The sequence below is a fragment of the Salvelinus sp. IW2-2015 genome, linkage group LG7 (assembly GCF_002910315.2).
Source record: "Salvelinus sp. IW2-2015 linkage group LG7, ASM291031v2, whole genome shotgun sequence".
Classification (NCBI taxonomy): domain Eukaryota; kingdom Metazoa; phylum Chordata; class Actinopteri; order Salmoniformes; family Salmonidae; genus Salvelinus; species Salvelinus sp. IW2-2015.
The window spans coordinates 15,660,657-15,675,844 of record NC_036847.1 but is presented as its reverse complement, the minus strand read 5'-3'; the positions used below and the strand labels follow the sequence as shown (position 1 = coordinate 15,675,844).

General features: G+C 41.6%; 1 protein-coding gene across 2 annotated transcripts in view; it reads left to right on the top strand.

Annotated features, from left to right (window-relative positions):
• Positions 1-15,188, top strand: part of cntn3a.1 (contactin 3a, tandem duplicate 1) — a 107,782-nt gene that overhangs the window by 55,099 nt on the left and 37,495 nt on the right. For both annotated transcript variants that reach the window (XM_023991132.1, XM_023991131.1), the window contains exons 6-8: positions 12,685-12,888; positions 13,152-13,254; positions 14,798-14,982. In XM_023991132.1, the coding sequence (XP_023846900.1) occupies positions 12,685-12,888; positions 13,152-13,254; positions 14,798-14,982 (492 nt within the window). The remainder of the gene's footprint in view (positions 1-12,684; positions 12,889-13,151; positions 13,255-14,797; positions 14,983-15,188) is intronic.

Here is a 15,188-nt window from a genome sequence, read left to right as displayed (position 1 = left end):
TAATACACACCTTCTATTAACTTTTTTCCAAGGTAGTGCTACCCACTTCCCCAGATAATAGTGGTATTTGTTACTATTAATTGGTCATGGCACTTAATACCTTGTATTAGAACCTATTCTATAGCGTCTGCAAATGTATTACTGGAGAATACGGATGACCTAATGTCTTATTCCAGTATTGTGCCTCAAATATCACTGTTGTTGATAACACACATTACCAAAATGATTCACACTTGTCTTCCTATTTCCACATAATCTGTCACGGTTCACCACGCCAACAGGGCATACAACCAACCTATCTTTATTACTACTGCTAATACACCTAAATACACCCAAATCCATCAGCGTTCAAATATCTTATGGCTTTTCATCTAACCCTGAATGGCAACTTTTCATCCTAGTACACAAGCATGTTACTTTATCCATCCACACACACTCTACTGCAGCATGGCCACTGCTGCTGAGACTTTCACCCTCTTGTTACAGGTTTAGCAGGGAACCAACCCCATCTGGGTCTTATCCCCTACGACTTACCCTTTGCTGGTACCAGCCTGCTCGGGCTTACCTTCCAGGAACTCACCCTATTCTTATAGTACTCACAGGAACCAACCCACTCGGGATTTACCCCCTAGGACTTACCCTATACAGGTACCAACCTGTTTGGGCTTACCTTCCGGGACTTACCCTATACTTATAGTAGTCACATGAACTAACCCATTCGGGATTTACCCCCTAGGACTTACCCTATACAGGTACCAACCTGTTTGGGCTTACCTTCCGGGACTTACCATATACTTTATGGTACTAGCAGGAACCAACCTACACAGGATTTACCCCCTAGGACTTACCCTTTACAGGTATCAACCTGTTCAGGCTTACCTTCCCGGGACTAACCATATACCACAAAGCTGTGACCGGTCGTAATACAATGGGACTACTGAATAAGCTCAGGCTTTCTAGGTCCGTATCCTATAATTAGTTCAGCCTACGACTCTCATCTCCCCAAAATGTCAAAACTAGTGGTAACAGGTGTAGGAACTGTGCCTACCTTGTTTCTGTTTCACTGATTCAGAATCTCTAGTTCGACTGCAAATCGTGGTGAACCCTGCTCGCAGCTCCAACTGTTAGGTTCTAATCATCAGAGTAAGAACTCGACGGACACTATGAAAACTTAAACCAAGTTTATTCGCCTATTGGGTCAATACAGCTGCATCAGACAAAGGCATTTTTCACACAAGCACTGATATTTAACCCTTTCTCCTAGGCTGAGTCTCCTTGTACCATCTGAACAGCCAATGCATCGCTGTTGCTAGACAGAACCTTAGTGATATCTGTTCTTCCTCACTTCATCTGACCTGACCTCTACCCCAAAGTACTCACTCCTCCCCAACTCAAGGCTGTCATGTTGATTGGTACCATACTGTGTCTCTTCTCCTCCCAGAGGATCCCTCCCATAGGATCCCTGATGGCTAACAATAACATATCCTGACATAATGTAAATGTTATACATTACTTCCTCAGTGACATGAATAAGTATATTTCATATTGTCAGAACCCAACAATACTCTTTCAAAATGCTGATGTTTATTTAGTTATGGATCCACAAATTACTGTGGGAATAAATATCACTGAATTACAGAAATATTGGAACAAAGTTGTCTAATGAAGGTAAACAAAATTTTGCTTACTGGAAAATACTCTTTCAAACATACACGGTGACGTTGTACAACACTATTATGGTTATTAGCAGGTACAGTACAGTAGCTGGACAATAGACTTGCCTAGAAGGAGGGTCGGGGGAGAATTCTATCGTCAAATGTATTTCTTAGTTAGGTTGGCTGTATCACATCCGACCGTGATTGGGAGTCCCATAGGGCATTGCACAATTGGCCCAGCGTTTCTCTCCCTCTAAAAACAGAAATACATGTTTTGGCCTTTACAAATATTATTTTGGCCTTTATTCAGATTACAATCTCTCACCTTCGTTTTTTTGAAAACTAAATAACCTCCAAAATATTGTTATATATTATCAAGTTGATGGCACAGTTATATAGCGGCACCTACATAAAGCTGAGTGACTCACTCATTCATGGCTTTGGATCAAAATAAATAAGTACCAACATTCTTTCTGATTGTCTTTAATAAATAAATGTTTTGGTTATCTTGACCTGGACACCATGTATAGTATTATAATAGCCAATTATGGGCTATTAGCAGGACAATATACCTTTACCAACACCTCTCTGTATTTTGATACTTTGTGGATGGGGCCTCCCCAGTGGCACAGCTGGGTGCTTTTGGTTTTAATTTAGAATCCTCCAATCCTCTATATGTAATTATTGGCGGAGAGTCACGTCATATTTCTCGATATACTGTAGGCAACATGAGTCTTACTAGTGTTGAGTAATGTGCTGTTAAAAGTGGTGTAGGTCTTATTTTTTTAAAGAGCATATTGAAGTTAGTTTCTTCAAATCCTATTGCTTCTATTTCAGCACCAGACATGCATGGGGACTGATCTTGATAAATCAATGAGATTTTATTTTGACTGAATTGGTTTGGGTATTGGTTAGACTACAATTATACAATTTGGTTGTAGAAATGTTATGCTCTTGGTGTAACCTTTATTTAACTAGGCAAGTCAGTTAAGAGCAAATTCTTATTTACAAGGATGGCCTACTCCTTCCTCCCCATCGGGGAATTGAACCCCAGTCTCCCGCATGACACAGGGATTCTTTAGCTAAAGCGTAAGTACTGTAGCCTACTCCCAACCGTCACATTTTACAGCGCCATATTTTCTGTTCCATCCTAACGGAAACCCAATGGGTTTTTAGTTTTTCTTGGAATAGAAACACCATAATATTAAGCAAATTAATTAAGCAAAATTTCTTAAAATCAGTCACATATACTATGTTCTTACAAAAAAAGGTTTTAAATTCTCTAGAACAGCCACTATTGAAGGCTATCAAATGCTTCTCAAAGATGGTGGTACAACTAGCACTAACTAGCATTAATGGTACCAGTGGTTCACACTTAAATGACGAACACTGTAGATTGAAATGTTTTGGTAACTCCTTACGGATGAAATCCCGTTAACGGGATCGATTTGACAACAGCCAGTGAAAGTGCAGGGCGACAAATTCAAACAACAGAAATCTCATAATTGAAATTCCTCAAACATACAAGTATTATACACCATTTTAAAGATAAACTTGTTGTTAATCCCACCACAGTGTCCGATTTCAAATAGGCTTTTCAGCGAAAGCATACAATGCGATTATGTTAGGTCAGCACCTAGTCACGGAAAAACACAGCAATTTTTTCAGCCAAAGAGAGGAGTCACAAAAAGCAGAAATAGAGATCAAATTAATCACTAACCTTTGATGATCTTCATCAGATGACACTCATAGGACTTCATGTTACACAATACATGTATGTTTTGTACGAAAAAGTTCATATTTATATCCAAAAATCGCAGTTTACATTGGCGCGTTATGTTCAGAAAATGTTTTGCTTCCAAAACATCCGGTGATTTTGCAGAGAGCCACATCAATTTACAGAAATACTCATCATAAATGTTGATGAAAATACAAGTGTTATACATGGAATTAAAGATATACTTCTGCTTAATGCAACCACTGTGTCAGATTTCAAAAAAGCTTTACGGAAAAAGCACACCATGCTATAATCTGAGTACAGCGCTCAGACACCAAAATAAGCCATACAGATACCCGCCATGTTGTGGAGTCAACAGAAGTCAGAAATAGCATTATAAATATTCACTTTGATGATCTTCATCAGAATGCACTCCCATGAATCCCAGTTCCACAATAAATGTTTGTTTTGTTCGATAAAGTCCATCATTTATGTCCAAATACCTCCTTTCTTTTTGCGAGTTTAGTTCACAAATCCACATTCATGAGGCGCAGGCACACTTAGTCCAGACGAAAAGTCAAAAAAGTTATATTACAGTTCGTAGAAACATGTCAAACGATGATTAGAATCAATCTTTAGGATGTTTTTAACATAAATCTTCAATAATGTTTCAACCGGACAATTCCTTTGTCTTTAGAAAGGAAAAGGAACGCAGCTAACTCTCATGGGCGCACGCCTGACTGAGCTCATGGCATTCTGCCAGACACCTGATTGAAACAGCTCTTATTCTCTCCCCCTTCACAGTAGAAGCCTGAATCAAGGTTCTAAAGACTGTTGACATCTAGTGGAAGCCTTAGGAAGTGCAATCGGACCAAATTTCCATTGTATATTGGATAGGCAAAGACTTGAAAACCTACAAACCTCAGATTTCCCACTTCCTGGTTGGATTTTGTCTCAGGTTTTTGCCTGCCATATGAGTTCTGTTATACTCACAGACATCATTCAAACAGTTTTAGAAACATCAGAGTGATTTCTATCCAAATCTACTAATAATATGCATATCTTAGCTTCTGGGCCTGAGTAGCAGGCAGTTTACTCTGGGCACCTTATTCATCCAAGCTACTCAATACTGCCCCTCATCCATAAGAAGTTAAACATCACAGCATATTTGAAAGATGTATGGTGCATAGAAATCCGAAGAAGGTGGCCAGCAGAGATAGGTGGGAGTGGCTGAGGGAAGCTGAGGGTTGGGATGTGGAATTGGAGACAAGTGGGAGTGGAGGTGCTGGGCGGGGGATAGAATGAAGGTCAAAGATTAAAGTATAACATAACAAAAAGTAAGTTTGAATGACACTGAGGGGCAGTGTTTTTACAGCTAATGCCGGTTTGCTTGAGGCTGATGCCGTGCAGGTGTTTGTACACATGCATATACACACACTCTCATTCAAATGCACACATGTGCACATACACGGACACACACACAGGTAAATAGTGCCATACATGCACTCAAACATATTCAGCTGGCCTTGCTGTTATGATTTTTGTTGTCCTTGATGTCTTTGTTGTTTTTTGCTATGTTGTTTTCTGTTTTCCTTTGTCTTTCTCTTTTTTCTCTTTTGTTCATTTGTTGGTTGTTGGTGCATTGGGGGGGGGGTGTTGGGGTGGGGAATGGAATTATTATTACATTTTCTCAGTGGGGAGGACTGTGGAGGGGTCTCGGATGGTTGAGGGGCAGCTCTTAGAGAACTGTGGGGGGGGGGGATCTTGGAGGGCTGGCGGTTGGGAGCTTGGGCCGGTGGCTGATGGATCGCTGGTTCGGGTCCCCGTTTTTGACCTTGTGGGAGATCTGTCAACGTGCCCTTGAGCAGGGCGTTGACCCTGGTTGCTTCTGTGTATCGCTCTGGATGGGAGTCTGTTAGATGATTAATGTGATGCAGTTGTTGAGCGGCTTCACTGCAAGTATATTGTATGTTTTAAACATTCAATAAAAAWWTTTTTTTTAAATAACAATGCTGTGGGGTTGCTTTGCTGGCTCTGGTACAGGGGGACCTTGAACCTGTGCAAGACATCATGAAATTAGCAGATTATCAAGTTGTTTTGGAGTGCAATGTTCAACCCAGTGTCCAACAACTGAGTCTCTTATCGAACCTCCCCCATAACCTTCAACTGAGTCTCAGTTGTTTGGTATAATTACATATGACAGATGGTTACTTAAGGCAAAAACAAAAGTAGGGTGTGTGGTTGGTTGGTCGGTTGGTCGGTCAGGGTGGATGGATGGGTAGGTATGTAATGCGAACGTCTAGCAACCGAAAGATTGCGAGTTTGAATCTCATCATGGTCAATTTGAGCTAATTAGCAACTTTTCAACTACTTACTACTTATAAGCTACTTTGCAACTAATTAGCATGTTAGCTAACCCTCCCCCTAAGCCTTAACCCTTTTAGCTAAACCTTGCCCTAACCCTAACCGTAACCCTTTAACCTAACTCATAAACATAACCCTAACCTTAACCCCTAACACCTAGCCTAGCTAACGTTAGCCATCTAGCAACCTAACCTAGCTAGAATTTGTAACATATCATAAGTTTCGCAAATACGTAACATAGTATGTTTTGAAAATTCGTAACATTCTACGTTTTTCAAATTTGTAAAATATAATATGAATTGTAATTCGTAACATATCATGGGTGATGGACATCCACAAATTAATACATACCATATGAAATGCAACAAAAATAGAGTGTCTTGGATTTACGTACAGAATAATACAAAATGCTGATATGAAATGTAACATATCACACTATTTTTATTTTATTTATTTATTTTACCAGGTAAGTTGACTGAGAACACATTCTCATTTGCAGCAACGACCTGGGGAATAGTTACAGGGGGATGAATGAGCCAATTGTAAACTGGGGATTATTAGGTGACCGTGATGGTTGAGGGCCAGATTGGGAATTTAGCCAGGACACCGGGGTTAACACCCCTACTCTTACGATAAGTGCCATGGGATCTTTAATGACCTCAGAGAGTCAGGACACCCGTTTAACGTCCCATCCAAAAGACAGCACCCTACACAGAGCAGTGTCCCCAATCACTGCCCTGGGGCATTGGGATCTTTGTTTAGACCAGAGGAAAGAGTGCCTCCTACTGGCCCTCCAACACCACTTCCAGCAGCACCTGGTCTCCCATCCAGGGACTGACCAGGACCAACCCTGCTTAGCTTCAGAAGCAAGCCAGCAGTGGTATGCAGGGTGGTATGCTGCTGGCAATGAGACCAGGTTGTGTCCAAAGGCTGTGCAACCAAGTACAAGCAGTACCTGCAGTTTTATATTTCTCCACCCTCTAACCATTTAAAGGAAATTGAAGCCGCTTTTCATAATACATCAGCTAAATGGAACAACAAAGGAAAACCTGTCAATCCATGTCAGTCCACGGCACATTATTGACCAACCACAGAAGTTCTGGAGTGATTCAGTATACTGCTCCTGCTTCCTGTTTCCGGGATCATTACTCAACTTTAACCAGTCAATTAGTAACCTTTTTGTTCCTCTTATTCCTGTTTGTCACCCCCTCGCATGTTTGGATGATGTTGTTTCAAAAACAAACATAAAAAATGCATAGGCTTGTCAGGATGAACACTGAATGTATTATTAATAGGTGAAGAAGATCTTTCTCTTGTGTCTCTGCAGCAGATGTACATGTATCAAACCAATAAGTCTTTGATGCTACAAGTCATGTATACCAAGGTGCTGTTCAAAGGGGGCCCTATATTACAAATGTGTATTTATCTATTTATCTATGCAGTTTAGTGGGTACCTACAGTAGCTACATATCTACATTTCAATGCGTAGGCCTACTGTAATAGTATTGGGATGCAATCATAAGCATTACATAAAAGGTTTATCAATAGTAATGTGCTTATGTCAACAATTGTATGTACAGAATACATGGTGTGTAATATAAACAATGCAATTGTTTATTGATGAATGTCAATGCAATAATTACATACTTTAACTTTTGCCGTACTTACATACCACTCTCAGAATAATAGTCAAGCAATCACTACAATGGAACTCATCCCTGTACATCACAGGAGGCTTCTGAGGGCAGGACGGCTCATAATAATGTCTGGAACGGAGCAAATGTAATGGCATCAAACACATGGAAACTATGTGTTTGATGTATTTGATACCCTTCCACTCATTAATTCAATGAGAGCACAACTCGTTTCACAATTATTCCCAATACTACACTGCAGAGTCATCTATTAAACAGGCTTTACCAACAGGAATGATTGCTTTTGGGACAGGGAAACAACTTGGTCCAGAGCAAACTATCCTGAGGGGTATACTATGTGTCACGGTCTGACCTTTATTTCCTTTGTTTTATCTTTATTTAGTAGGGTCAGGGCGTGAGTTGGGGTGGGTTGTCTATGTGTGTTTTTCTATGTTGGGGTTTTTGTGTTCGGCCTGGTATGATTCTCAATCAGAGGCAGCTGTCAATCGTTGTCCCTGATTGAGAATCATACTTAGGCAGCCTGGGTTTCACGTTTGGTTTGTGGGTGTTTGTTTCCTGTGTCAGTGTTTGTGCCACACGGGACTGTAGGTAGTTCTTTGTTATTTTGTATTGTATCTTGTTTTCGTGGATATTCGTGGCGCCGAAAAGAGATGGCCGCCTCGCTTCGCGTTCCTTGGAAAATATGCAGTATTTTGTTTTTTACGTGTTTTTCTTACTCGGTACCAGGTAATCTTAGGTTTCATTACATATAGTCGGGAGGAACTACTGAATATACGATTAACGTCAACTCATCATCGTTCCTACCAGGAATATGACTTTCCGAAACGGATCCAGTGTTTTTGCCTTCCACCCAATACAATGGATCTGATCCCAGCCGGCGACCTGTGCGACGCCGAAAAGGCAAACGAGGCGGTCTCGTGGTCAGGCTTCGGAGACGGGCACATCGCGCTCCACTCTAGCATACTACTCGCCAATGTCCAGTCTCTTGACAATAAGGTTGATGAAATCCGAGCACGGGTAGCATTCCAGAGAGACATCAGGAATTGCAACGTGCTCTGCTTCACGGAAACATGGCTAACTCAAGGGACGCTAACGGAGTCGGTGCAGCCGCTGGTTTCTTCATGCATCGCGCCGACAGAAACAAACATCTTTCCGGTAAGAAGAGGGGCGGGGGGTATGCCTTATGATTAACGAGAAGTGGTGTGATCATCAATAAACACACAGGAACTCAAGTCATTCTGTTCACCTGATCTAGAACTCCTCACAATCAAATGTCGACCGCATTATCTACCAAGGGAATTCTCTTCAATCATAATCACAGCCGTATATATTCCCCCCAAGCAGACACATCGATTGCCCTGAACGAACTTTATCTGACTCTTTGTAAACTGGAAACCACACACCCTGAGGCTGCATTCATCGTAGCTGGGGATTTTAACAAGGCTAATCTAAAAACAAACTCCCTAAATTCTATCAGCATATCGATTGTGCTACCAGGGCTGGAAAAACCTAGACCTTGTTACACTACATTTCCGCGACGCTTATAAGGCCTCCCCCGCCCCCCTTTCGGAAAAGCTGACCACGACTCCTTTTTGTTGATTCCAGCCTACAAACAGAAAAGGCAGAAACAGGCTAAACAACTTTTTTGCCCGCTTTGAGGACAATACAGTGCCACTGACACGGCCCCCTACCAAAACCTGCGGTCTCCTTCACTGCAGCCAGGTGAGTAAAACATTTAAACGTGTTAACCCTCGCAAGGCTGCAGGCCAGACGGCATTCCCAGCCGGTCCTCAGAGCATGCGCAGACCAGCTGGCTGGTGTGTTTACGGACATATTCAATCAATCCTTATCCAGTCTGCTGTTCCACATGCTTCAAGAGGGCCACCATTGTTCCTGTTCCCAAGAAAGCTAAGGTAACTGAGCTAAACGACTACCGCCCCGTAGCACTCACTTCCGTCATCATGAAGTGCTTTGAGAGACTAGTCAAGGACCATATCACCTCCACCCTACCGGACCCTAAGACCCACTCCAATTTGCTTACCGACCCAATAGAGTCCACAGACGACGCAATCGCAACACACTGCACACTGCCCTAACCATCTGGACAAGAGGAATACCCATGTGAGAATGCTGTTCATCGATTACAGTCAGCATTTAACACCATAGTACCCTCCAAACCGTCATCAAGCTCGAGACCCTGGGTCTCGACCCGCCCTGTGCAACTGGGTCCTGGACTTCCTGACGGGCCGCCCCAGGTGGTGAGGGTAGGTAACAACATCTCCACCCCGCTTGACTCCTCAACACTGGGGCCCACAAGGGTGCGTCTGAGCCCTCTCCTGTACTCCCTGTTCACCCACGACTGCGTGGCCATGCACGCCTCCAACTCAATCATCAAGTTTGCGGATGACACTACAGTGGTAGGCTTGATTACCAAACACGAGAACGGCCTACAGGGAGGAGGTGAGGGCTGGAGTGTGGTGTCAGGAAATAACCTCACACTCAACGTCAACAAAACAAAGGAGATGATTGTGGACTTCAGGAAACAGCAGAGGGAGCACCCCCTATCCACATCGACGGTCAGTAGTGGAGAAGGTGGAAAGTTTTAAGTTCCTCGGTGTACACATCACGGCAAACTGAATTGGTCACACACACGACAGCGTTGTGAAGAAGGCGCAGCAGCGCCTCTTCAACCTCAGGAGGCTGAAGAAATTCGGCTTGTCACAAAAGCACTCACAAACTTCTACAGATGCACAATCGAGAGCATCCTGTCGGGCTGTATCACCGCTGGTACGGCAACTGCTCCGCCCACAACCGTAAGGCTTCCCAGAGGGTAGTGAGGTCTGCAGAACGCATCACCAGGGGCAAACTACCTGCCCTCACGACACCTACACCACCCGATGTCACAGGAAGGCATAAAGATCATCAAGACAAACAACCACCCAAGCCACTGCCTGTTCACCCCGCTATCATCCAGAAGGCGAGGTCAGTACAGGTGCATCAAAGCAGGGACCGAGAGACTGAAAAACAGCTTCTATCTCAGGCCATCAGACTGTTAAACAGCCCCATAACATTTAGCGGCCGCTGCCAACTAACTGACTCAACTCCAGCCACTTTAAAAATGGGAATTGATGGAAATTATGTAAAAATGTACCACTAGCCACTTTAAACAATGCCACTTAATACAATGTTTACATACCCTACATTACCCATCTCATTGTATATACTGTACTCTATATCATCTACTGCATTTGCCATCTTTATGTAATACATGTACACTAGCCACTTTAAACTATGCCACTTTATGTTTACATACCCTACAGTACTCATCTCATATGTATATACCGTACTCTATACCATCTACTGCATCTGCCATGCCGTTCTGTACCACCACTCATTCATATATCTTTATGTACATATTCTTTATCCCTTTACACTTGTGTGTGTGTGTAAGGTAGTAGTTGTGGAATTGTTAGGTTAGATTACTGTTGGTTATTACTGCATTGTCGGAACTAGAAGCACAAGCATTTCGCTACACTCGCATTAACATCTGCTAACCATGTGTATGTGACTAATAAAATTTGATTTGATTTGATATTAAAATCATGGAAACTTACCACTGCATATTGGTCCTCCGATCCTTCTCGCCTCTCCTCGTCCGAAGAGTAGGAAGAGATAGACTGCCGTTACACTATGACGCTAGCTAGATCTACTCAGGACTCAAAAAGCATGTGGAACTGCAGCCCTTCAGGACCTCCTATGAAGAACATTGACTCAGTGGAGGATCCTCAGAGGAGGAAGGCGAGGACTATACTACTCAGTGAATTTCATACAAATAAAAATAGTGAAACATTAAAAAAGTTATCCTTTTTAGATAAAACTGTACTAAAAATATTCTCATGTCACCAAATAACTGATTAAAACACAATGTTTTGTAATGACAACAGCACTCTGTAGGGAAGCACCATGGTGTAGCCAGAGGACAGCTATTTTCTGTACTCCTCTGGGTACACTGACTTCAATGCAAAACCTAGGAAGCTCATGGTTCTCACAGTGTAACTGCTAAATGGCTTTCTGTACTACTGTGTGATTGTACACATGGATTGGATTGGGGTTTACTAAGGCGTTAGTTTTAGTAGCTATGTTGACTAGGATGTTAGCTAATATGGTGACAACATTGTAGGCTGTGTGTAGCGGTTATGGTATGAAGGTTTGGCTTGGAGAGGTTTTTTCGCCTGGTCACAGACAGCTGTTGTGTTGTCCACTGAAGTCCTCAAGCGAAGGGAAACTGTGAGAAAAGGAGAGCGCGTAGATGTGAGGATGCTGTTTGTATGGCTGCTATGAAAGTGAATTGTGTGTGCGGATGATCAGGGGTGTATTCATTCTGCCAATTCTGTTGCAAAACTTTTCTTAAACAGAAGCAAACGAAATTAAACAGGGATGGATCTACCCGAATTTGTTTAGCAACAGTTTGGACAAATGATTACACCCTAGATCAGCTAGATGCAGGCAAGAGTGTGCAAAGCAGTATTGAAAAAGTAATGGTCTGTCACCTTGATTACTTCAATGTATTTCTCTACCTGTGCACCTACGTTATAAACTTTCATTTATAGGCTAGGTTGTAGCATCCACATGATGAGTATAGGGAAATTCGAATAGCTATTGATGTTACTGTACATTGAGCTGGGTGAGTGCAATATGAATGACAGCCAGTCATCCAAAATGCTGTAATAGAAATAAGGCCATCTTCATAAAAAAAWTTTTTTTAAAACGTCCTCCCTAATCTTAAACAGCATTGACCGCCACTGGTTTAGCTGTAATGGAAAGTTTGTATCCTGTATATTTGACTGTGATATGTGGTTGTTTCACCTAGCTATCTTAAGATGAATGCACTTACTGTAATTCTCTCTGGATAAGAGCATCTGCTAAATGACTAAAATGTCAAATGTAAATGTTTTACATACAGATCTCATATTACTCTATTGAATTATTATTTAAATGTGTTCTTTAATATTTATGTCACAAATGTATAATTTGTAAATGTTTTAGATGTGCTACATTTGACTGTGCAAAACCTAGCAGTACTACTTATATATCTGAGAGTGAGGCAGATATATAGCATTTTGCAGCAAAATCATCAAGTGATTGATTTTAAACAAATTGAACACCATGCCATGATTAGATAGTGAAAAGAAACAGAACAACAATAGCTCATTTACCAACGTATCTGAAAATGGATACATAGCATTTTGGAAAGAAACTCTTCATATATTTATACTCCCCCTTCTTTCCACAGAGCTCACCTTCACCTGGATCTTTAATGAGTACCCATCCTTTGTGATGCAAGACACTCGTCGCTTCGTATCTCAAAAGACGGGTAACCTGTACATTGCCATGGTGGAGCCATCAGACGTGGGCAATTACACCTGTGTGGTGACCAACACAGTCACCAAAAGTAGCATTCAAGGCCCCCCCACCCCTTTAGTGCTACGTGTTGATGGTAGGGCTCTCAAAGTGTACCACTGGTGTACATTACACATGTTGTATCATCAAACGATTTCCAAACAGTAACATCATACTTTTTTACATTACTGTGTTCTTCAGTGAAGAGGTTTGTTAATACATAACATAAGCGAACAAACCACAAACAAACACACTATCCAATATTGCAGCTCACCCACCTGAACTGGAATGCCTCTTTTTGAATGATTTGTTAATTAAATGTGTATTATGTATGTTACCTGTTTGTTGCTACTCCTTTAGGTGTAATGGGTGAATATGAGCCAAAGATTGAAATCCAGCTTCCCGACGTCATACCTGTGGCCAAGAGTTCCACTGTCAAACTGGAGTGTTTTGCACTGGGAAAGTAGGTCCTAATCTGTATCACACTAGAATAACAGAGTTAAGATCATAATGTAAACTCACTCCACAGTAGGGCTGGGTCGATAAACTAAAAATTACAGACTTCCTCTTATCAAAACAATTTAGCTTACATCGGTTATTTTCAGTGATTAGGCTACACAGCGTTTCTGCCGATTTTTTTGGTTTCTGAACAGCAGTGTTCATTAACCTTTTTGACATAGCCTACCAAAAGACCAGAAGGCCTATGCTAGCAATTGTGACTTGATGCCCTATTACTGGTTAGCTTGCAAAGTAAAGAGTTTATATTCTTGATCGGCAGACCATTTTTGGAGCTGCATATTTGTTAATGGAAATCCTCTCTCTACAATTTGACGATTGCGCCTCATACTGTTCAGCAATCCGCTGCCTCACTTGACCTGTGTTGGTTAACAGTTTTTCAAGTCATCAGTCTCAAGTTGAGTCTTGAGGCTCCAAGTCAAGTCTTAAGTTCTTTTCTTTTCTATCAAGATGAGTCTCAAGTCAACAAATTTGCGACTTGAGTAGTCTATGTTATGTGGCTCGAGTCCACACCTCTGCCTATAAGCCTACCAATGAGGCGTTTTTGTAGGAAATTACATTTACCGTTAGATCAATTACATGGCTATCTAGCAAGAATATCATTTTTAGAGTTAGCAATTTAGCTAATGTGTTTTTAGTTTCCACTTCCTCAGGTGGTGAATTATATAGCATATAGGCTATAGGCCATAGGTTATAGAAGATCTAGTCAAATTAATCTCTAAATAGCCCAAATGAAATCTGATTATTCTGGATACTATTTTGGAATGTTGCACATAATAATATCGATCATGGATTCCCTGAACATGTTAGATGAAATAGCTAACTTCTTGCCTTACTTCTTAATGACACTGGAAAAAGTTAGTCTAGAGCACTGCCACTAATGAAAAGTAACTGTGCATAAAAAAAAWAACATTTATTTTTATTGAGCAAAATGGGCCAATTTATCATGATATTACTTTTTGTTCATATCGCCCAGCTCTATTCCAAAGCTTTAAATGTCTCCACTTGTGCTGCGGAATTGCTAGGTTTTTGTTGGCACAACTTGCTAGTACGTTGTCAAGTGGGCAGTTGTGTGTTTGTGAGGCGGAGGTCACTGGTTTGAGCCATTGTACGGACAGTGTACCCAGATGGGGAGGAAGCTATACTGCTAAGCAGACATGCTGTGCTCCATCACACTAGTCACAAAACAAAATCAACCAGATGTTAAGCCTTGAGCACACTGTGTGATATGATTTATAGAGCAGTGTTTATTTAATTGACAAGACAGCATTGGACAGGGAAGAGTTCATTTACTGGCTGGTTTCTCCTCTCAAAGACCGGCGCCTCCTTCCTCAATTTGTTGTATTATCATCAAATCACATTCCAAAGGATCCTTCCAGCCAATGAACTATTTTAAGTCCAACGCCGACTGGCTGGTTAAATAAACACATGTACAAAAACAGATACATTCAGGTTTGTACACCGTATTCTCTATTATTGTGTGTAAATAGCCCAGTTCCAACCATTAGCTGGAGAAGAGTGGATGGGGTAGCTGTTGGACGAAAGGTGGACGTGAGCAAAGCCAGCGGAGTGCTCGAGATCCCCTACTTCCAGCCGGAAGATGCAGGCCTGTACGAATGTGTTGCCGAAAACTCCAAAGGGAGGAACTCGGTTAAAGGAAAGCTCTCTTTCTATGGTGGGTAAGAGTTACTGGGGGTTTTATGTAGAGTTATGACGAAAATAAACTGGGGGAAAAAACAATAGAGTCATATTACACAACTTAATTTCCCTTCTCTTTCAGAAACCATCTTTTCATAAGAGGTATTTTTATGAAAATTCTGGTGCAGCAAGGTTGAGTTCCCACTTTCTCAGAGATTTGTAAAATATTAGACTCCGATCCTC